Source organism: Caloenas nicobarica, chromosome 8, assembly GCF_036013445.1.
Source record: "Caloenas nicobarica isolate bCalNic1 chromosome 8, bCalNic1.hap1, whole genome shotgun sequence".
Taxonomy (NCBI): Eukaryota; Metazoa; Chordata; class Aves; order Columbiformes; family Columbidae; genus Caloenas; species Caloenas nicobarica.
Genome location: NC_088252.1, coordinates 20,664,938 through 20,687,755, shown reverse-complemented (window position 1 = coordinate 20,687,755; position 22,818 = coordinate 20,664,938). Strand labels below are relative to the sequence as shown.

Here is a 22,818-nt window from a genome sequence, read left to right as displayed (position 1 = left end):
TTACTGCTGGATGTGATCCTTAGAACTGATTCAAATTCCATTTGCTAATTTATCATGTTACTGATCTCACAATTTAGACTGGTGTCTGGTGAGATTTGGGCCCTAACAGAATGTGTCCTGTTTACAAGAAAGCTCAATTGGCACTAGCATCTCTACACATTTAACAGGAGGGACCATACTCCTCTTGCATGTGCTGTATTTTGTTGGTAGAAAAGTGTCTAAAAATTATGTTACGTTTTTGCTGACACTTTCTTCTTTAGCTGCTTTAGCAGACTTTGCAATATCCTACCTGATAAAATTTACTTTGGCCAATATTAATCGGTCAGCTTGATGTCCTAACATTTACTTTTCTCTTTTGTTGTTTGCAATGCCTCTTGGAACTGGGACAAATATCAGACATGCGCTCATGCAAAGTCTGCGGTATGTACTATATAAATGGGACCCCAGTTCTAGCTGCCTAGCTACCATCTGAACGGTATCCTTAGATCTTTATTTCTGAAAGGGATTGGTTTTTTCTCAGGTGCCATGAAGGCACTAGTAGCTTTAATACTGCTTGTTCAGCTTCCAATTCACAAAGCTGTACCAGCAGCTCCCCCTGCTCCCTTGGGCTGCGATGACCCACAATCTGAAGCAGCAGCTGAAGTAGCTGTGAGTTATATTAATGACCACAGTCATCATGGATACAAGTTTGCCTTAAACAGAATCGAGAATATCCGCACGGTGCCCCAGGTAAGTGAGGAGCTTGTAGGCAGAAGAGATGCTTGGAAATGACCAACAAGCCCTGCCAAGGGCTGTATCCTCACGCGGGGTAAATCGACATGGTTCTGTTGATTTAAATGGGGCAATGCCACCTGGTAGCAGTTGAGAATCCAGGTCACTGGAATTTGTCTTTCAAATAGCAGAACCGAGAGGAGAGAGAGAAATGTTCAGATATTTTTGTACAATGCTAGAAAGGGCTCAGTTTGCAGATATGCTTGCTAGGGCAGAGCATTCAAAGTGCTGATTCATGAGCCCAGTAGCTAATCTGGAGAAAAACTGTGAGGATAATCTTTGTCATGCAGGTAATTATTTATTTGCTAAATGCATACCTATCATAACTCCATGCTATTAGTGATTTTGTACTAGGCATTAATTTTACCTAATATCCCATTGAGCTGACAAGGAAGCTGAATGGAAATAACTGTGGCTTGTGGTCTCATTTTCACTAAGATCAATTGCCATCATTGTAGTCATCTAGAAAGGCTGTAGAAATGGTCATGAACACAATGTATGCCCCCATTCAGAACCTTTGATTTTCTCAAAACATTGAAAACGGTCTCAAATATTAACAAGAATGAAACTCCATGGGTGTTTTCTACCTGTTATGAGAGGATACCAAAGACTTTTACAAGAGACTAAAACAGACATTAATGAGATCAGAAGTGTGCCCACAGTTACCCACACAAAAACACTGGTGATACTGCTTTGCTCATATCTGATACTTTTACACTAAAATAACTTCATTGGTTTAAAAAGAATCACTCATGACTCAAACCTCAGAGTCAACCTTGGAGCTCAGGAGCCTCACTTCTGCCCTTCCACTCACACCTTTGTGTTACAGTTGAAAAGGATCAGGAACAACCATGAAAGATCCTGCAGTTCATGAACATGAGTAGTGGGACTGGAACTTAGCTGGTGCAATTCAGTGTAATTCCAATGGACTAAATGGGACAGGTCAAGGTTCACCCGTGTTTATTTGGTATCTGGTTATAGAAACAGAAAGCTTTTCATCAACAAAGCCAGCTGTTTTTAAAACTACCTGACAAAATAAAATCAAGTTAACATAAGAGAACTGATACACTACAGACAGGCTGGACTTTCCAAAACTTACCGGCCAGTTCCTTAGCTGGAAAAAATCAATATGACTATCTTGACTTACTCCACTTAAAAATAACGGGTCTCGTTTTAATGAAGTTAAACAGTAAGGGCCTATTCAGCTACTCTTGTGCATATGTGGAGCTACCCCAGTCAACAACAGAGACCACAATGCAGCCCCAGAGAAGAAATCTGGTGATGTTTTGCAAAGTAATTACTACAATTTCTGTTGTTTTTTGGTTTGTTTCCCTCCAGGGACCGAATAATGATATAATATTTCTTGAACTTGACTTATTAGAGACCAAGTGCCACATTCTCAACCCCACACCGCTTGCAAATTGCACAATAAGGAGCTTAAAAGAACATGTAAGTATCTAAAACACTAGCTCAGCCCGAAGATGCATGCTCAGTACATTGATGGTAGAGGCCAGGCTGTCATCAGTGAGATGTCCAAGCAAATGTTGTATCACTGTAGCAGCTTATAACCACCCAATCACTTGTAACCACCTCGTTGATTCAGTTGCCTTCATGTCATAAAAGATTTCACTCCTGGATTTCTTTCATGCCCTGTTATGTGAAGAGGACAGGCCACTGTCAGCAGTTCACGGATGCCACGGGGTCTTGCTTAGGGGCTCCAGACTCAGCCCTCTGTGGTCGGCCCAGGTGTCACCTCCTTGTTGCAAACTGTAGACAGGGCAGGTTGTGAATCTGTGCAAACTCAGCCTTCCCTTGGCTACATGTGGGGTGTTAGGTGGTGAAATTCCATCAAGTCCAGCCACCTAGTCCTAGTCAAGGCTGTAGAAGAGCTGTTCCCTTCAGACTGGGCTCTGCCTTCAAAGTAATGCTCAGTTGGAATTTACTGGCCTCAAATATTTTGTTCTTATGGAAGCATGATCCAACTGTGAAAAGTTTTCCCCAACCAAAGCAGTGGAAGTGTTGTCCGAGTACAGGCAGCTCTGGTTTCTAAGCAGAAAGCAGAGTGACCAATTCACAATTTAAACCTGCTGTTTCTAAAATGGGGCCCAATTCACAGAGCTCATGACTAAATTTGAGTCATGGTCCACCCCTGTATTCACCAGGGCTCAGATCCCATTTTCCTTCGTGGGGGAGGTGATTCTCACTGTTCGCTCTTCCCAGTGACTCCAGCTTTGCCTTTGACATCTCCTCCTCTGCTCAGAGATGTTGCGTGTGAGCCAGTCCGCACGAGGCCGCACGCTCTGCCGTTACCATGGCCACTGCCCAGCCGAGACCCGGGAGAATGGTATCAAACAGCTCCGCAGAAGGTCTTAATTCTCAACTATTCACGCTCTTTGCTCTTTACAAGAGAGGAACCTGAAGCAAATGTCCATCATCTGGCTACCCCGGCACTTCTGATACTTCTGAGATCCAGATTTGGATCCAAATTCTGCAGCTCTGCTCTGCCTTTTACAAAATCACAGGCACCAGGACACGCCTCGCGGTGCCTTTGCAATCAGACTGATTTTGCCAGGAACACTCAGCCAGGATCTGTTCTTCTGAATTTAGTAATAGTTGCCCTTTTCAGAAATTCCTGTTTATCCAAACGATGTAACTCTGATTTTTGTGTCTCTCTAGGCAGTTGAGGGTGACTGTGATGTCAAACTGCAGAAGCTGGCTGGAAAGTTTTCTGTACTTGCTAGTAAATGCCACTCACATGCAGGTAAAGACTTTTTTTCTTTAGGTTTGAATCTAGAGGCTGGAGTATTATCATAGCACTTGTTACAGTTCACTAGCTATTCTGATTCTAAAATGGTGGCTTTGTGCTGTGTATAAATATGGCACAAAAAGAATGACAGTTAATGGGTTTTATAAACCCAGCCATTTTCAAAGTATTTTTTTCCCCTTTTCTGACTTCATTCACCTACAAATCCAGCCCTCTCTCTTTCCTCTTCTTTATTATGCCAATTAAGATACTATAAGAGTACCTAGGAAGCAAGTCCCAGATTTGACCTACACATTGCTGGTACTGGGGCTTTTCACTCAAGAGTTTAGCCTCAAAAATTTGATTTCTTTTTGATCTTCAGAGCCCCTTTGCCAGATGCAGCTTATTTACTAAACCCAGCATTTTCAATATTGACATGGGAAAGCAGAACTTCTGTTCTGCATGCTCTGTATGAGATCTCTTTGCTCTGTACAACATGTCTTCAGTACTACTTTCAAAACTGGGGAGTGAAAGAAAAACACACACACTCAAACACAATTCCAATAAATCAAAATATCTTCATTTTTCCGCCATTACTTGTGTGAGCTGAGACATCTTTTCTCTCATGTCATGGATAGTTTTCCGGAAGGAGAATTGATTAAAACCTGAGTAAGAACATTAAAATATGCTATTGAAGTCCACAGCACTTTTGCTTGCAGAAAGATGTGAATGGCAAAAGTCGTGTGAAATAGTGCCATCTGTAGTCTGTACTGCAAAAAATCCTTGCACTATAATTTGGGACAAACCATGAAACAGTCTTTTGTGTGACTGAATAGGTCACTGAATAGTTGCCTTTCAAAACGACCTACAATCTGATCAAAATTTAATCTGTTTTGTTCCTCCTGCAGACTCCAGCGAAGATGTTCACCAGCTGTGCCCGGACTGTCCACTGCTGGCGAGTTTGAATAACACTGAGGTATTGGCAACTGTGACAGCTGCACTCAGCGACCACAACAGCAGAACTGCGGGGGCTTACCTCAGACTCCTGGAGATCGGAAGAGCCACAATCCAGGTAATTGCTAGAACTGTGTCTAGCCTTCCATGCAAACAGACTAATTCTTCTGTGGTAATTGCGCAGTGTCAACTATTATGTCTGCAAACAGATTTAGCTTGCTCTAATTTGCTCTACTGAATTCCTCTTGACTTCCCAAGCATTTTGTGTTATTTTAGCCACAGGATTCCCTTTGACTTGAGTAGGAGATGCCACGCTAGAAGCCACAACATTTGCCTTTTATCTTTTCTCAGCAGCTCTGCAGTTTCACAGTGCACAGTCACTTAAACAATTCTCCTGTTTTTATCAGTATGAACCAGCGCATATTGTCTCCGTTGAGTTTGCTGTGGGTGCCACGGACTGCTCAGCAGCAGCAGCTCAAGATAATGTGGCGGCTTGTCAACTGCTGCCCGACGATCAGTCTGTGAGTACGCCAGCACATCGGTCCTGATCTCGCCAGCTCCGAGGTAGAAAAGCCACACGCTGTGATGTGTTTGTGCTTGGGCAGGAATAGACCTTTGTGAGGATGAAAGTGCCAGAGTCGTACACCGTCATGATAGGCTTTTCAATATATAATTCCTAAAGCTGTATCACACCTTTCTCTCTGAGGTATCTGGACTGAATCCTGATGTATTTGAATATACTTCAAAAAGGCTGGAGGACAAAAGTGTCCTTAACACAAAATATTTTTAATCAACAGAATATAGGTTACAGTTTACTCTTCTTAACGTGAGCACCTGAGAAAAACAGGCTCCTTTGTACTGGACAGTACATAAACACGTAACAAAATGGCAAACTATTTCACCTTCCAACAATTCAAGTGATGTCAGTGTGCTTTGTTTTGATATGTAGGCTCTTGAGAACTATACTGTATGCTTTATCAAGCTAAAATTCTTCTTTTGTTTCTGATGGAATGGAGTCCTAGGCAGTTTTAGTGGGTGGGAACCCTTTACCTACATTCGCTTTCCCTTCCTCATATCCAGAGAGACAAAGGATCTTACTCTAGAAGAATACAGGAGTTTCACTTATTTGCTGATTATGCATTTAAACAGCTTGGCTTTTGAGTCCAACTGACTAAAAAGCAAGCACTTTACAATTCAGATAAAACATGAGAACATGTAGCTACTTCTAAGGGTACTGAAACTAAAAATTGTAATTCAAATCTCCTCTATTTTATAACTATTTTCTCTTCACTATGTTCTGCTTTGCCAGAATTATGGTTTCTGCACAGCAACAAGGGTAATACAACCATCACAGGACCTCAGAGTGGATTGCCAGCTCTACGGACATCAGGTACCAACTCCAGATGTTCCCTTCCTTTCCAGAGTATTCTGGCCAACCAGTGCTGTTAGAAGCAAAAACCCTAAGTTTACCCCTTTCACTGTAGACTGTGTTAGCTCTCTGTGATAACCTGAGTTTAACTTTGTATCCTAAAAAACGAGGTAAGGTAGCTCCTGATTATCCTATGGATTTCTGTGTCAGGAATTGTCACCTCTGTCATCCATGTTTGACGCGGTTTGTGATCCTAAACATCTGGGACCTTCCCACATCTGGTAGGGCAAAGGGAACCAAACTCTGCTGAGGCAGGGGGATGAGAGATGTGAAATATAAATGACCCATTGTAGCAGATGTAATTGGCTGGGGGTTTTTGCTAGTAGTCCTTAGACATGACTGAATTTAGGGACCCTGAGCTGCCCTGCTACAGCAAGAGAAAAGAAACCTATGTGCACTGGACTGGAGGGCTCTCCAGGTATTTCAGCTTCCGTTTGGTCTGAGAAGGAGTGGCTGGCAGTGGAGTTCTTACAGACCAGCACTCTTGGTAACACAATAGTAATTAGCTGACTAGGAGGTCTACGAGAGAAAGAATATGACAGTTTGAATGTTTTGCCAGCTGCACAAGTGGCCCTGAAAGTTCACCTAGCACAGAATTTGGTGCTCATGATCCACCAGATATTAAAAAGGGGATCCTGGGTTCTGTGTTCAAATGAATATCAGACTTCTGTGACGGTCAGGAACATTTTGTACCTGGGTTGGAGGCCTGTAGTTAGAAGCAGGGTACCCAGTAAGATAGCAATGACCTGTATATTATAAGCCCCAAGTCACTGAACACAAATACAAACTGTTTTTCTTTTCCAGCCTGGAGTTACCTACTTTCAACCAGGTCAAGGTACATCAGCAGGACTGGTGCCCAGTGTTGTACAAGGTTTCACAAACCATAACCTCAGGCTTTCCCACAATAACCCTGTCGCATCTGAATCCAGCTCTTCAGAATTTCCTTCTTCCGTGCTCTCAGCAAAATCTGTAGCAAAGAGAGCAGTTGCCGAGGTTGCTCAGCATGACAAGGTACCTCGCCCTGTTGGCTTTGTGCCTCCTCCTCCTCCATGCCCTGGGAAGATTCGCTATTTTGACATCTAGGCTGTGTTACAGACAGAGCAATACAGCTAACTGAAGGAGCAGTGTGCAGCAGCACACAGACCACAACATCAAGTGCACGCTTGACTCTGAGCCCAAATGAGTTCTACCCTCCAGAGGCCAGAGCTGTGGCTGGGATCTTGCAAAGGCCTGCTTCAAAATATAGGTGATTAGAAAATACAGCAGTTGTTTTCTCTACATACAGGGGTGCTTTAGTTAAAATACAGAAAATATTGTTTCAATGAAACTGTTGTAGGAGCTGTACAACAGTTGTAGCTTTGTGATAGCAACACCACTCAAAAGGTTACTTCACAATAAAGTGTTCAATAGAAATGCTTTGGTACCTTCTATCTGTATATATTTTCATTTAGTTGTCAAGTATCTTCTTCACAGTATTATGAGTCATATTCTGGGCTTGATTTCAAAACCAGTAATCTCCTGCACTTCTCATCAGCTTCACTGGGATGTGTGGGTGCTGAGCACTGCGGAAAATCAGGTCAGTCCTTTCTTTTGATCACACGCCAATAACACTAAAGAAGTGGCGGGGGAAAATGTATTTTCCCCTTCCACCATAGTGTTTCCTGCCATTTACCTACTTTTAATATTCACCCGAAGTACCTCAATACTTCTGGACATGGTGTAAGAGCATCCATGCCTATGAAAAGAACAAAGAATCAGGACACATTCATTGCTGCGCGGGCTGGAAGCATCAATCCTGCCAACCAAGCACATGGGCACGCTCTGTTTTCCAGCACGTACACAGGTGTGATATGATCCCGGGGTACCGTAGGGCCTGTGTGCATATGAAGGAATACCAATTCAAGAGAATATAAATATACTACAGCCATGTATCTCATATAATAGGACCCAGATAGTGATGCCAATTTACCATAATCCTAGCAGTCAAACCTTCCCCAAATTCTGACACATGTTAGAGGCAAAATCTGCTCTAGGTAGAGAAGTAATAATGGACAGGGGCCAGAAGGATCTTTACTGCCAGGCAGACTGGAAGTCTGCAGGCCCGTGGGAGCAGTCTCAAAGACAGTCATGAATCTTTAACCAGGAACCGCACTTGCTACAAGATAATTATCATGCAGGCAGCAAAAGCTGCAGAACACATGTCATTTCTGAACTGTTTCAAATAATCTACCCTGTTCTCTTAGTTACGACCTTCCAGTATTCAGTAAGCAACACAACTAACATTTGTTCTTGGTGTCAGTGCGAGCGACAGGTTGCTATACAGAAGGGTTCTGCTCTGCTGTGTCAATGGGGAAAGGAAAAGCCGCAGGCACTTGCACCAGTGCTTCAACTGGCTGTGTGGAGGGGGGAGAAAAAAGGAAATCAGCCCAGACTCTATAAGCCATAGTCTAACATGCTGGGCAACATACCGCCAACAAGCTCTCCCCATGCAGGCAGCGGCTCTCACATTTCAAGAATATGCTGAGTTCCTGCACAAAGTGTGTTGCAGGCAGCGGCACAAGCTGCTGCCAGTCAATTGCTCAGTGATTTTTTGCCTGTATAAAGCAGTGACTCCAGAATGTTCTGCATGCAGCCATTCATTTTAAAAGGGCTAGTACTGAGCTGTAGAAATTTGTTGAAGTGGCAAGGCAGGCGTTCATCCCATCCCGCTGCACAAGACACAGTACAGGCTTTGATGAAATGGCTACTACTGTGGTCTGCATTACTATAACATCAGATACATGAGACTGAGTTTTTAATTCACCTGGATAAATTAGTTTTCCTAGCTTTTGTACTTTTAAAACTAGGAATTGCCTTAACTGAACCACACAAATTGTCTTCTATATAATGAAGTGGGCACTAAGTTACAGAAGAGATGGTGTTTTCCAGGCTTAGAAAATTCCCTATCTGATGGCAGAAACAGTGTTTATAAAACAGATTTCTGCCCATGGACATCTCTGAACCCCAGAAATACTGCATTTTCTTGTTGCCTTTTCCAGCCACACAAAGTAAAGATATGTATCAGAACATCTGCAGCCTCCACGCTTCACAGATGTTCTCCTACACCTGCTGTAACTACTCCATTGTTTCCTAAAACAGGCAGAAAAACAAAAGGGTAAAAAAAAAAAGCAGAATTGCTCTGTGCATTCCAGTAAAGTAGCTGCACCTCGTCTTCTTTCTCCTTAACACTTGCCCCCTTAAGGACGCATTTCGCCCTCTTAAGGATACATTTTTCATGGCAGTTTTGAAGCAGTCGCTTTGTCTCCCCCCAGTATGGCCCCATATTCATGCACCTGGATCTTAGTAACAGATTCAGTATTTAGTAATAGTTTCTTGGGGCAATGAGTGCTATGAAATAGCAATACATGAAATACAAATGCCTTCTTCCCTGAAATGCAGCATGAATAGTTTTGTCAGGTCTGTATCTTTGCCTGACAATGTTTTTCAGCTTTTTCAAACCCTGTTTTGCTAAAGCATATGTACTTCGTGTGCCGCTTTGGCTGGGCATGCTCAGATTTCCCAGCTGTGTCTATGTTTTGAGGTCAGCTACTTCAACAGAGAAATTTTTTCCTTTCCAGTGGGAGGAAGAATACAAAGAACAGAGTCAGGGATGTAACAATTCCCCATTAAAAGAGGCATCGACACAGCCAGTACTAACTGGCACCCATCTCCATAGAAATGCCATGTACTGTAAGGATAAAGAAAATGAGTTATTATCCTTTAGCCACAGGGGAAGCATTCCCAGGCACAAGGAACAATGTGAGCAAGTCTGCATTGCTGCTTCTGCTGTGCCTGTACTATGGCTACGGCAGCGTTTCTCAACATTCATCCCTTGTATCCCTCCCCTCCAGGACACAGTCCGCACATTACCCCTCACTCGCAGTTTGCAAAGCAACTGGCAACACACAAGGTGGTTTGGTCCAGCAGCCATGTGTCCCTCCTGTCCTGTTATCTGAGTTTTCCACCTCTGCCACAACCCTCAAAGCTAAAGAGACTCAGTGTCATCCAGCAGGGAGCTGTGATTACAGAGACTCCCAGGACAGAAAATAAGGGCCAGAAAAACAGTTACCCAGCTTCTGGTACCCTTCAAGGCGAAACATTGCAGAATTGCCCCGCAGTAGAAAACCAATTACTTTCGCTGGGATACCCCCCAGGTAATGGTTGTTGTCACTTCTCCAGATCTTCAGGATAACAGCTATTTGTACAGCTATTCCCCCATCTCCAGCAAGGAGTTCCTGACAGGTTAGCCACGAAGCACACCGCTGTCATTTCAAACTAAAGTTTCTCCAGGCAGAATTATTTTCCATGACCCTTTTTCATCTGTACTCAGCAAAACACTTGAGAATCAATAGTGGTCACAGTGCAGTCTCTTAGCTGGCAAATCAACCTCCAAATTCAGCAGCGAGGGGATAAGCCAAAGGTAGGAATAAAGGTGCACAGCTCAGCGTGTGCTCTGTGATACTATGGGGGAGCAGCTGAGTCAGTGAATGCTCCCCTCAGACTCACACTCTCCAGTCACATCAGGATTGTATTATTTATTGTTGCTGAACAGGAACGAAAGCAAAGCACTGAGTAGAGCTAAAATAATTAAAATTGTGACACTGCTGGACAGATTTCCTTATGATTCTCCTGTGGGTTCCTAGAATTTAAACTGGGGTAGGCTGTGGCAGTGCTTAGAGAAGCCAAGGAGCTAAAGATTAAGCAGGTGGGAGTCTTCCTTGAGCCAATTCTGACCACACAATATAAGGAAGACAATAACACCGAAGAAGATAGAAAACTAAGCTCCTAAATCATCTGGCCAAGAGACAGTTATGGGATAAATAGCTGCAGTTCAGAGAGGAGTCTGGACTAAATCCAGGAGAGCTATGCAAGGTGATGTGTACTGGCAAAGAAACAACTGGATGTACATTTGCCTTGATTCAAAGGAAAAAAGGGATAATTTACAGGCAAAAAGAGATCAAGAGGTGGCATAAGAAGGAAGGCACCAGCTACAAGAAGTCAAATGAAGGCAGTTCACCCTCCATTTTATGTTACATGCTCTCTCTTCTTTGAAAAGTTCTTTCTGCTAGATTCTGCCTTTCAGACCTTTGGCACCGAGACGAGCGTAATCACTCCCAGGTCCGTAGCTTTCTTACACGCCACCTTCCTCTCCCCTCCCCTCTCAGCATATAATTTCAGATGGTTCTTATTTCATCACTAAGTTGGGTCCTCAGGCAGTAAAAATGCAGCAGCATGTTACAATTAGCGGTGAAGTTCATATGCAAGTGTACCTGCCTCTAAACCCACAGGAATATAAAGCCAGGAGTTGCCAGGCAGGGGCTGAAACCAGGTGTAGTCAAAAGGTTAAGGTGGGAGGAGATAAAAGGAAACAAGACTTGCTCTTTGGCATCAGAAGCAACACGTAACAACGGCAAGTTCACAGCGGACTTTGCGCTATGTGGCAGTGAGAACGAAGTCAGAAGTTGGGAGAAGATGGGATGAAACAGGAAACGTTCAGGGCTCGGGGAAATCAGAGTGGGGCGTCAAATAGCGGGTAGATGTTAATAAATTGAGAGTTTTAGGCAACAAAGGATGAGTGGGCCAGAGTCAAGGCACTGAGAGAGATCAAATCCTGAAATGGAGCCTTCACTAGTCTCAGACCATTTTGATAGCCCTGGCTCACTTACTGTTTCCACCAGCCTCTTACAGCAGCTCATTTTGCACCATCTCACCAACAGAAGTGAAGTCTTTGGGGTGCAAACAAAACATACCACAGCTATGCTACTATGTTCAATTACAGTTAATGTTAAGTCCCAAATAAACACACTGGAAATTTCTCCTTAAAAGCTGACACCATGATGAAAACATTAATTCTTCACATTGACTTGGTATCAGGTTATCTAAGAGTATCTAAGGGCTTGACCATGCCATTCATCCACAAGATTCTTGTCTGGACACGAACCGCATTTTGGCGGCTTGGCTTGGGCAAAGGGCTCACATTCATCTGTAGGTGTCCAACTGAGTAGAAATGCTCAAAGAATAAACCCAAACCAAGCTTTCTATCCCAGCCATACAGACTGCAATTCCCCGTTCAAATTACTGAGACCTTTGTCATTGTCTTATTTGGAGAAGAACAGGATGGCTGACAGAACAGAGGTGGAGACAGACCTGTCCTGCATGTAGGTTTATTTAAGCAATTCTGGTTTCTTAAGAAAGCAGCTTTGTGTGTATATTCTTGTCCCTTGTGATGAGGTCAAAGTTATACGATCTGCCCAGTGAAGTCTGAATTGGGGATGTAAAGCCAGAAGGAGAAAGTGCTCTCTGGTCTCAGAGGGAGCGACAAGACTTACATAAAACCTTATAATCATTGACTTAGTGTTTGCTGTTGCAGCTGTAGGTTTAAAGGTCATGGCCAGTAAGTAACAAAAAGAGGACACAAGTTTATAAAGAGACACGGCTCCATCACAAAAGTCTGCAAGTTCGTGCAGGTCAGCCCCTCTATACCGACTGACCATCCTGATGTGCTGCACTGGTTTTCTCAGCAGGATGGTTTCACTTGTTTCGCTGCTCTTTGGCACGCAGGCGCTTTGCTCCTGGGCTGCCTCCCCTCCTGCCAGCGAGGCACCGGCTGCGTTGCTTTCCCCACCTTGCAACGCCCCTGCAGTGGAGGAGGCTGCAGATGTGGCTCTTCGCCAGATCAATGCTGACCGCCAAGAGGGCTACGTACTCCATCTCTACCGAATTTTCAGTGTCCGAGAACACCCTCAGGTAAGTTACCTGCTTGTTTTGTATCTGTTTCTCCCATGAAGAGCCCTATGACTCTCACTATTCCTCAGTGATATCTATTTGAACTAAGAAATATTTCAACAGGCAAATGTAAAGTTACATTCACGGGACTCCAGAGGCCATGTCAACTTTACGCACAGATGACTAGAAACAGTTTCATCAGCACTGCGGGCAATTAGAGAGCAAATCTCAGTCACGATTCTCTGCTGCCTGCCTCTGGAATAGCTCCAGGCATCAGTTCGTATTTGGTATGAAACACCACTGCTCTGATTTAATTTCATTTTACACCTTCTTCCCACTGCCTTGAGCAGCTGGAGTGCAAAGGCTATTAAGTTATTGTGCATTTTGCACAAAAGATGTAAGCACTAATGGGGTAAACACGGCCAGCTTGGGACCAGGGAATTCCTTCACAGACCTCTAAATGATGACTCATTCTCCAGAAGAAATCTGAGACCAGTTCAAGTGCAAAAATTTCGCTGGAAACACCTATGGAATATCACACTTATATCCTCAAGTATCTTATTTCTCTGCGTGTGCTTAATTTATTACTATTTTGTCTTACAATAGCTGAATCTACTGGCACTAACCAGAGACAACCTGACATGAGTGCACAAGGCCCATGGCACATAAGGCACTGTGGAAACATGCTCCTAACATTCCTTGCCATGCTTGCTCACTTCCTATAGTCTCACCTGAAAGGCTGAGTTCTGAAACCTAAAAGAAAATCAGGCTCATTGCCAGACATTTAAAAATCTGCACTGGCAAGGATGTGACACTACTGTGTGCTGCTGTGCCAAGGACATCTTTTCTGCAGACACGCTGTGGCCTCCAGCAACCTGAGATCTCAGGACTAAAGCCGCAGCCTTTGCTGTGCTTTGCACCATGTTCTCTGTCTTGCTTTGCTCAGGTGACAGAATGTGCCCACTAAGCAACTGGATCGGGTCTCTTTAGAATGTTTTCCGCATAGGATGTCTCTGAGCTGGCCCAGAACCCACATCACCAGTCATGGTGTAAGGTACTTAGCCCCCCATCCTGGGGCTATTTCCTTCTGACAATAATTAGAGCAGTGTTATGACCCGCCTGGAGTGCAGCACGGTGGGTGCAGATGTGCTGTAAACCATTTCATCCATTTCCCTGCTGCTCCCTTCACCTGTGCCAAGTATATCTCAGCACAGGAGAATTTTGGTCTTTGTGATTGGGTCTGTCATTTAATTCCCTAGAGACTTAGGCTTAGGCCATACTTTGTTCATTGTTTATTTGGGGGTTTAATTTACTTTTATTCTTATTTTTTGCATATAATATGCTTATCCTGTAAATAACGTGTTTGAAAATACTGTAGTAACACACTAGACAATCTAAGCCCTTTGTCATATTTTTGCTGCTTCTGGGACTGAGTACATAGAAAGCAGTCAGCTATGTCGGGGATATTCATGGAGGGTAATAACCTTATACAACTTTCTATTCCTCTCAAAAAAATAAAGAAATCTCTTTTTTTCTTTTTTAAATCAGTCAGTGATCCTTCCTCCCATTTTTTTTATCCAAAACTCAGGATAAAAACATTTTCAAAGTTACTTCAAATTCAGATCTGCCCTTAAGCAACCTATGGTTCAGTCTTGCTCTAATTGAAACTAATGAGCCATCTGGTATTAACTTACATGTAAGTAGGACAGAGTCTTTCTTTCATAGAAGATACTCACGATTAACTTCACTGACAAACACTTAACCAAAATTACAAAACATGCCAAAATATTTCCTTTCTTTCCCTTGCACCAGGTCACCCTGCCGCAGAGATGATGCTGCGTTAGTGCTGCATCTCTGCTGGCTCCCGGCTGCTCTGCACCGTGCGCTGGGCAACCCCAGCGGCAGCAGCGCTGGAGAAGGGATCTTTTCAGTCATGCAGAAAAGATAGAAGTTTTTATTCAATACTAAGCAGATATCAAAAGGCCTTTGCATAATGGTCTTTTAATGAAAATTAAAATAAGGATGATGAAACCTTCATCCCAGTGGAGGATGATAAATACAGAAGCAGGCAGACAAAAAGATGTGTAGATATTATAATAACCTCATCTGTGCATTAGAGCTGATATTATACAAGACAGCTACAGGCAACAGGAAATACAGTTTGGTCTACCCTGGTTGCATTCAGTATTTCCAACATCACTGAGGTTTACAATCAGTTTTTGTGATTCAGCTGAGTAAACCCATCTAACATCAAACACATTTAATTATAAGAACATTTCTTTAATGAGATATGTGCGTGCTTTTGCCTCCAGAATACCTGAACAAGCAACTTCAAAGCTCAAGTCACCAGTCCCAACTTTGGGACTCCTTAAAAACAGACATTTTTCTTAGCTAATTCTTCTTCACGCAGAAAAGTCTTAGTGATGGTTTTTTCTCACAGAGGATCTATTTAAAGTTACAAGCTTGGACCAAATGCTGCATTGCTAAAAACCCACTATTTCAGCAAATGGCAATTGCTCTTTGACCAGTCTTACTTTCTGATTACCGATTTAACCTATATCACCTATCATATTAAGGAGACATATCATCATGGTATTTATGTACCGCGTATGTAAAGAGAAAACTATGATGAGTTCCTTGCACGGAAGGATCTGTGTAGCCAGGTGTGGGGACGCTGCCAGGGCACTGCACACAGTGCTGCTGCACCTCGGCTTCACTCTTTGTCAAAATAGCTTTTGATCTTTTCACAACCTTCAAAATGACGGTTATAATTAAACCTCAGGATTCGTATAGGCAAATCCTGAGAGCTCAGTGCAAGGCATTACCCAATTACTTCATAGAACACTTAGGGAAAAAAGAGGGTATGAAAATACAAGAAATGGGATAAAGCATGGTAAGTTGCCTATGTAAGAATATAACTTAGAGACAAAGCTACGAAAGCAATTTACTTATTTTTTATATTTATATTCTATTTATGTTACTCTTTTATATTCAAAGGGTTTACCATTACGTTTGCAAGTACATATGGTAGAGATCACATAAAATCACCATCACAGTCTTTTCAGAGATCTCTGTGCTGTGTGACCCAAATAGTTTGTATCACTTGGTCTCCTTAGAACTCAAGAACAGATACCCCTTAGCGTTTTTCCAAGCAATATAAAACAAAAAAAGCCAGCAGTGCTCCAGCCTTTAGATGCCCTATTGACTGGTCTTTAGTTGCTTTTAAACAGAAATCAAAACTGAAGTTAAAATTGTACAGATACTGGCCCCAGACTTCTACAAGACCCTTGCCCCATAAAGCTTTTTCTCCATATGCCCGTGAAGTCAACTTGGAATGAATGAACACTGCTTTCATTCTGTTCCGGTTTTCCTTCCTCTTAAGCAAAGACACAATCTCAGTCTAAACACGCAGCTAATACACCTAAGTTCTTTAGGATGTATAAATGACAGCTTCTCTCTTTCCAGCTTTCCACTGCAGCAAATAAAACATGATCCTATTAAGCTGTATCCTTGATAAATATCCTGGAGAGGCGCTTACCTATGTCTACAGTACAAGCAGAATCAGGAGCTGCACCATCTCATCTTTCAGTACTATCTGATGGAATCACTAGATATCTGGAGCTGTACCTGTCCCTCTCGCATGGAAACATGTTTGCCCAAAAGTTGGCTCCTAACAGCTTTGTGCACCTGTGCTGCAGTGAACTGAATAAAGGTTTCTGGACTTAAGCACAGGGTCAGAACTCAAGCACTGGACTGAAGCTTCAAAGTGAATCAGAGACATCCAAGGTCTCTCACAGCACTTTCCAATATCTGAGAGAATATTTAAGTTGTCTGCATCAATGCAGCGATTGCCTCTTTATGGCAAGTGCAAAGCATTCATGCTCTAAGAACACACCACTCTAAGAAATAAGGTATTTCTGTTTCTAATGCCTACTGGGAATGTTCCATGTTAACAGTTTTTTATTATTTGTGGTATTTATCATCTCATTCTTACTGAAGGCAAAATAACCCACCTTTCAAATCTAATAGTAAAATGCAGTTGGGTTCTGGGTTCTGTTTGGTATCAGAATCAAAAGGATAAAACTGACTCTAAAAGGCTGTTCTTTAATTAAATCTGGCCAGACACATGACCAAGTCTGTTCTAACAGGGCCTGAATTTCACCTGATTTGCCACCATTGAGAATTTGTCCCACAGAATGTTCAGTTTTCAGGATATCTATGTGACCCACCTGTGTGTTCTGTGCTTCTCCATCTCTCTCTTTTATGTATCCCTATTTCATTCTGTACAAAACTGGGATATGATTCTTTCTATTTTGTTGCTTTCAGGAGATCTCTGGTTCTGCCTTCTATCTCATCTTGGATGTAGTAGATACCGAATGCCACGTACTCAGCAAAAAGTTGTGGAAGAACTGTAAGGCCAGACCTGCTCATGGAACTGTAAGGATTTCATTTTTTTATTTAATCTCAGGTATGATGAGTTACTCAGGTACTACTGATGACAGCAAAATCCCTACACATGTATTTTTAGTAGGCAGCAGAGTTTAGAAGAAATCAAACCCCATTTTTTATGAATGGTCCACAGTTTCTTCTGTACTTTCTAATCAGTTTACAGACTGTAAGATTCAGTTTAAAAAAATTGAAAATTAAAAGAAATTTTTTCATCTGAGCTAATAAGCAGACATAACTAAATAGCTATGCTAGGACACTATTTAGAATAAATTGGTTACTTTTTATAGCAACTATGTGAGAGCTTATTTTAAAGACAGCCTGTCCAGAAGGAAATAAAGTCACTTTTATATAACATGTGATTTTTGGCTTAGACTCATTCCAGGTTTATCCTGACAACTTTGCAAAAAATTTAACTCACCTAAGACTGTTGCTACAGGTGAGGAAAATGATTCGGTCAAGTTAAAAATAAAATCTTATAGAATGAAGAATGATGAGAAAGAATCTTCACATAAAAAAAAATGTCCTAGGCTGCTTCTTAGGTCAATAACTTTTCTTTTTTAAATGAAAAACTGGAAAAAATAAAAAGAATTCTGCTCACTTCTGCTTGCAGTGCTTTCAGCAGGAAAGTCAAGAAATGTGTGTCCTAGAGGCCTTGATCATACATGTAGCAATATTTAAGAGGCACTCGGACAATATACATTCAACTTTTAAACATAAAGGCAAAATGGATATTAATAGGCCAGTATATTTTTATGACATAAATTCAGAGTTTCTTTGTGTGCAAGGGTGATCTTACTGTGCCACAAAACTGACTGAGGGTTTATCCTACCACTCTCCTTCCTTACCATGGACATAGGTGTCCTGGTTGTGGCTGGGATGGAGTTAATTTTCTTTCTAGTAGCTGGTATAGTGCTGTTGTTTGGTTTACGTTGAGGAGAATGTTGATAATACACTGATGTTTTGGTTGTTGCCAGATAGTCAAGCGAGTGGCTGTGTGGTCCTAGTTAATGGCTGGAGTTAAACCACGACAATAGGGAAAGGCAGGAAGCTGGAAGACCAGTGGCTGGATCTGGAGACCCTGAGCTGATCTCCAGGTTTAAGCTCTCTGGGTTCCAGACCCAGACCCAGCGCCCAGTGCAGGGCCTGGCCAGGGAAAGCACTCGGTGACACTTGGTCACTCCTTGGCTGCCAGAAGAGTGGCCTTGTGTAGGCCATCCTGCAGCCAAGACCTGCACCTGTATTGCTCAGAGTTACACCAGGGGAAGATCTGGCCTTTAATTTCTAGAGGAGATACTTAGAAATTTGCTTCATTGCCATCTGAGTATTAACGCAAATTTTTTATTGAAAATAATTTCATGACTGCAGGGAGAAAATGAACCACTTGCTGTCTAGTTACTAGATGATCAGTGCAAAGGGTGCAATATTAATTGTTTCTAAATGCTTGTATTGTTTTAGGTGTATGGTCAATGCAAAACAATTATCTACATTAATCAGGCAAGAAATATTGCTCATCTGAATAATTATGAGTGCATTTTACAACCAGGTATGTCTTTATTTAACACACACTCTTTAAAAGAGGTCTGGAAAAACACTCTTTGCCATATAGCATTACTTTAAATTTTAATTGTAATTATAGCACCACAATGTCTCCATTAGCTTTCCGCTGTCCTAATTTTCTCAGTTCAATGATCACAAGTCCAGTGTGGTCCTGCAGTGCAGTAATAACTGTTTTCATCTCTGGGAAACCCAGCAGAGCATCTATATGAGCTTTTACCCTCCGGTCCAAAAAGCATCTTTATGAGTCTGTGAAAGGCAAGTAAAACCAGCAAGCCCACTGACAGTAGGCTGAGCTTTTTTCTGCGGTGTTTCTGCCTCCACTGCAACGTTTTTATGTGTCTGCAAATTCATGAAGATTCAAAATCATTGAGTGAATCAAACCACATATTGTTAGTTCAGGCAACTGGTGGACAAGTGGGTAGGGTTGCGGGGCACAGATACATTTACGGTGACTTACACTATCAACATGTTTTTATGCTGATGTTTCCTCTAATGACATTGCTTTGTTTGAATTAAAAGTTCCACCCAGATATATTTGGTCAGTATGTCCTGACTGCCCAGTTGATGACTGCCCAACTGAGCCCAAATATTTGGAGGCTGCTGTTCAGAGCCTTGCCAAGTTCAATGAAGAGAGTGAACAAGCTCATTATTTCTCTGTCCTCAATGTCACAAGAGCTTCAACGCAGGTAAGCCAAGGCTCATCTGACTTGCTTTAGCCATCAAGAAGTACAGATCCACCTGTTACACTTTGTATGATTTGTGTCTTGCAGATTATTTAGAATTTAGATGTATATATAGTAGGGAGAATACTTCTATGCAGAATTCTCCTGGGAAATGAGGATCTGCATTGATTCAAGACTTTGACTCCATTTAGTGCAAAAGGAAGGGCTTTATGTAAAACTGAAGACACAGATTTGCACTGCAAAGTTTAGGAAAGCTTCACTGTGAGTTCTTTCTTCTACCACCACCATGAATTAGTGACTCCCTAATAGAAAGTATTTAATAAAGCACAGTCAGCCCTTCCAACACATACCTGCAACTCACTGAATGAGTTCAAACATTATTTAAAACAAATTTTAGACTAACAGACTTAAGGATCTCCTGGCTAAATCCTGTTTGTTTACCACAGTAATATCCAGTCTCTCTAAAATTCATTATGTATAGATAACTCTTTATCTCAAACTGTTAGATGTTACTGCAGTACAGTATTTAATCACCCCCATTTTCCAACACTGAGATACTTGCATTTCAGAAATAGAAAATGTGATCCTGCTCATTAAAGCAGCTATAAATTATCAACAAGGCACTGAAGAGGGTCTTTGGATGTATAGTTCTATGTGGATGCTAACTTATTACAAAAACTAAACCCATTTCAACTATAGCTAATCCACAAGTTACTAGGATTGTGCATATTTAAGAAGTAAAAAATATCCGGGCAATAAAGCAGCACAGGCAAAAAATCATTCTCCTGTAATACAACCAACAGTAATGTCCAAGTATAACCTGCTCCTGCCACACTTACCACAAGTTTTACATCTGTTTCAAGGTCTGTAGGATTTTTTCTTCTTCCTGACACACGTACAAGGTCTAATTGCCATTGATCTCTCACTAACAGTGGGTCACTGGTCCTGCATATTTTGTAGAGTTTTTAATTCAAGAGACATCCTGCTCCAAAAATGACACCATTGCTGACATCTCCAAGTGCAAGCCACTTTCATTGGAACTAGCTGTAAGTACTTTTTCTTGTATAAACACCTATTTTTTCAGATACTGTGATTCCTCAGTGTGTACTTGGCCCATCCCTTTGGTTCTTTGCAGACAAGAATCAAAGCCCACAGGCATCTTTTTATGAGCTGTAACTCTACACTGTCTTGCAACCGTACAAAGTGCTTTACAGTAGAGAAAACATTTCAGTAGTTCTGAATTCTTACCTAGAGGTCTATGAACAAAGAAAACAGGAAAAAAATACCATCCAGAAAAAGGCGGGGTAGCATTCACCTTACAAAAGTGAATAATTCTTAAGGATTTCTTCCAAGTAAACAGACACAGACCATGAATCACAAACAATGCATGAATAGTATATTCATACTACAGTCAGGTCAGCTAAGGAAAACGTTTAGGAAAGAAGGAAAAAATTATAAGAGAAGCTAAAAGACTAAATCGGCATACTGCCACGAGATAACATTTCAAGCCCCGTCTTAACTGAGAAGCAAGCCATGTTACCTATCACCCAGTAAAAACGCAGCTATTAGAAACAACATTTTTTCATGGTTTCTTTCACTAGTATGGCGTGAAATTGTTTTTGCTCAAGAAATGATATTATGTTCTATTAGACAGCTTACTTGCATGGGGATATTCTTCTGCAGAACTTCAGGGTGCGGTTGTAGTTGGACCTTAAGTGGCCAGCTTATTTTTACCATCATGTTACCTAACCCTCCTTACAAACACAAAGCCTTTTTCAAAATGCTGCCTGCCTTTGTAAGCTTGCCAGTCCCAAAAGAAAAGTTTGACTCAGTTGCTTATCCCGACGAATACATGCAGAAGCTATAACTATTCAGTCTTTTATAATCACTTATTCTGCAATATAGGAGCTAAGTATCAGTGCCACAATGTGAAAAAATTCTTGTGTTTTCTTCTTCCAGAAGACAGGTTTCTGCAAAGGCTCTGTAGTAAACAGTGACTTGGAACATGAACAGTTTGTCACAATATCCTGTGAAATCTACGATCTGCAGGTATTTCTTGATCTAATCTTAATATTGCAAGAGTAATACTCCTTTACAAAACAAGAATTGAACTCTTGAAAGCCGAGCCATTTTTAAGTTTTCTTATTCACAAAGATATGAGCTTCAAGAAAGTGATAAGGCCAAATCAGGAAGAAATCTGTCTTGTGATAAAACAGACTATTGCTAGGTGGATAAAAAGGCAACAGAATAAGTACAGAGTCTATCATAGAGAATGTGTTCAGAACGCTCTACAATGAAACTGTAAATAACAAAGTGCAATAACTGTGCAGTTACCCCAGTTTCAGGCACCCATCTCCACAGGCACAAGCAGCAGCTCCATCTGTCTGTTCTTTGAGCTTCTGTTCCGCAGCTGGTCTTGGCAGACTGGAGTTGCAGCAGATCCTTAGTGTGAAGGGTGACCCTCTTCATATCTGAAAGAATATTTAATAGCTTCAATATAGGTAATGCTTATTGCCTGTGATTTAGGATCCTGCCACTGAAGAGGGGAAACAGCAAGCTAAGCAGACACCTGGAAAATCCAGCCAGAGTCATCAACAAGCTTTCTCTTCAGAAACCAATCCTTTCTCCCCACATCTAGAAAAAACGGTGGGCTCAGTTAAGATTCTACCCCCTTCAACTGAGGACATGTATTTCCAAAGGCTACCAGAAAGTCAAAACAAACGTAAAGATGAAAAGCCAGTTTTACCTGAGGCTGTAGGATCTACATCCACTCTCGATGGAGAAAAGACTCAAGTAGACAAATCAGACTCCACCAAACCAGTCACGGGACCAGTTATTTTCCCATTTCCTGAAGACCTTTCTCCATCAGACTCATGCCCAGGTGAAGCAAAGGAGATAAATTCCATCCTCCAGCCTTTGCTGCCTAAAAAGTATACCAAAGTCTAGCCAGCATCCAATCACCTCAGCTACCTGCAACAAACTAACAGCCACAATGGCAATGCAGTCTTTGAATTTGTGTAACATCTCTAAATAAATTGCTCATTACATCATCTATGGAGTTCTCGGTTTTAAGAAAGCACATGAATAGATTAGAAAAATAGATTTAACTGAGGTATTTTCCAACAAAATAATTTGGCTTTTAATTCTCAAATTCCTCCCATCAGTAAGGGCATGAAAGAAAAGTACCTGCAGAGGGTAAAAGAACTCGCAGGGCTGTGACAGCCCAAAGGCATCAGAAAAAAATATCCTTAGAAGCCAAAGTTTGTCAGGGCACAGTGCGGGATGGCTGCACCCTGAGGGATGGGGAGCCAGGCTGGCAGGGCAGGGGCCTGTCCCACGGTACCTGCCGGGGAGACCCAGGGGTGGTCAGCTCAGAGGAAGAGGCCGGATCACCATGAGAGTTCGTGGGCGATGAGGCAGGTCTGAGGTCAAGCCAGGAACGTGCATTAGCAAGTCAGGGTCAGGAT

The 22,818-nt window shown here is 42.0% G+C and overlaps 2 protein-coding genes across 2 annotated transcripts; both read left to right on the top strand.

Annotated features, from left to right (window-relative positions):
- Window positions 1–481: 481 nt before the first annotated feature.
- Window positions 482–7,276, top strand: AHSG (alpha 2-HS glycoprotein). Its single transcript, XM_065640333.1, has 7 exons — window positions 482–729; window positions 2,110–2,220; window positions 3,448–3,532; window positions 4,423–4,586; window positions 4,876–4,989; window positions 5,778–5,858; window positions 6,702–7,276. The coding sequence occupies exons 1-7, from the start codon at window positions 526–528 to the stop codon at window positions 6,978–6,980; spliced, it is 1,038 nt and encodes a 345-aa protein (XP_065496405.1). The 5' UTR covers window positions 482–525; the 3' UTR covers window positions 6,981–7,276.
- A 5,185-nt stretch (window positions 7,277–12,461) lies between these two features.
- FETUB (fetuin B) lies at window positions 12,462–22,363 on the top strand. The gene is made up of 7 exons (XM_065639769.1): window positions 12,462–12,683; window positions 16,989–17,099; window positions 18,567–18,654; window positions 19,188–19,354; window positions 20,284–20,397; window positions 21,311–21,400; window positions 21,878–22,363. Exons 1-7 carry the CDS (start codon window positions 12,462–12,464, stop codon window positions 22,295–22,297), a joined length of 1,212 nt encoding a protein of 403 aa, XP_065495841.1. The 3' UTR covers window positions 22,298–22,363.
- Window positions 22,364–22,818: the final 455 nt, after the last annotated feature.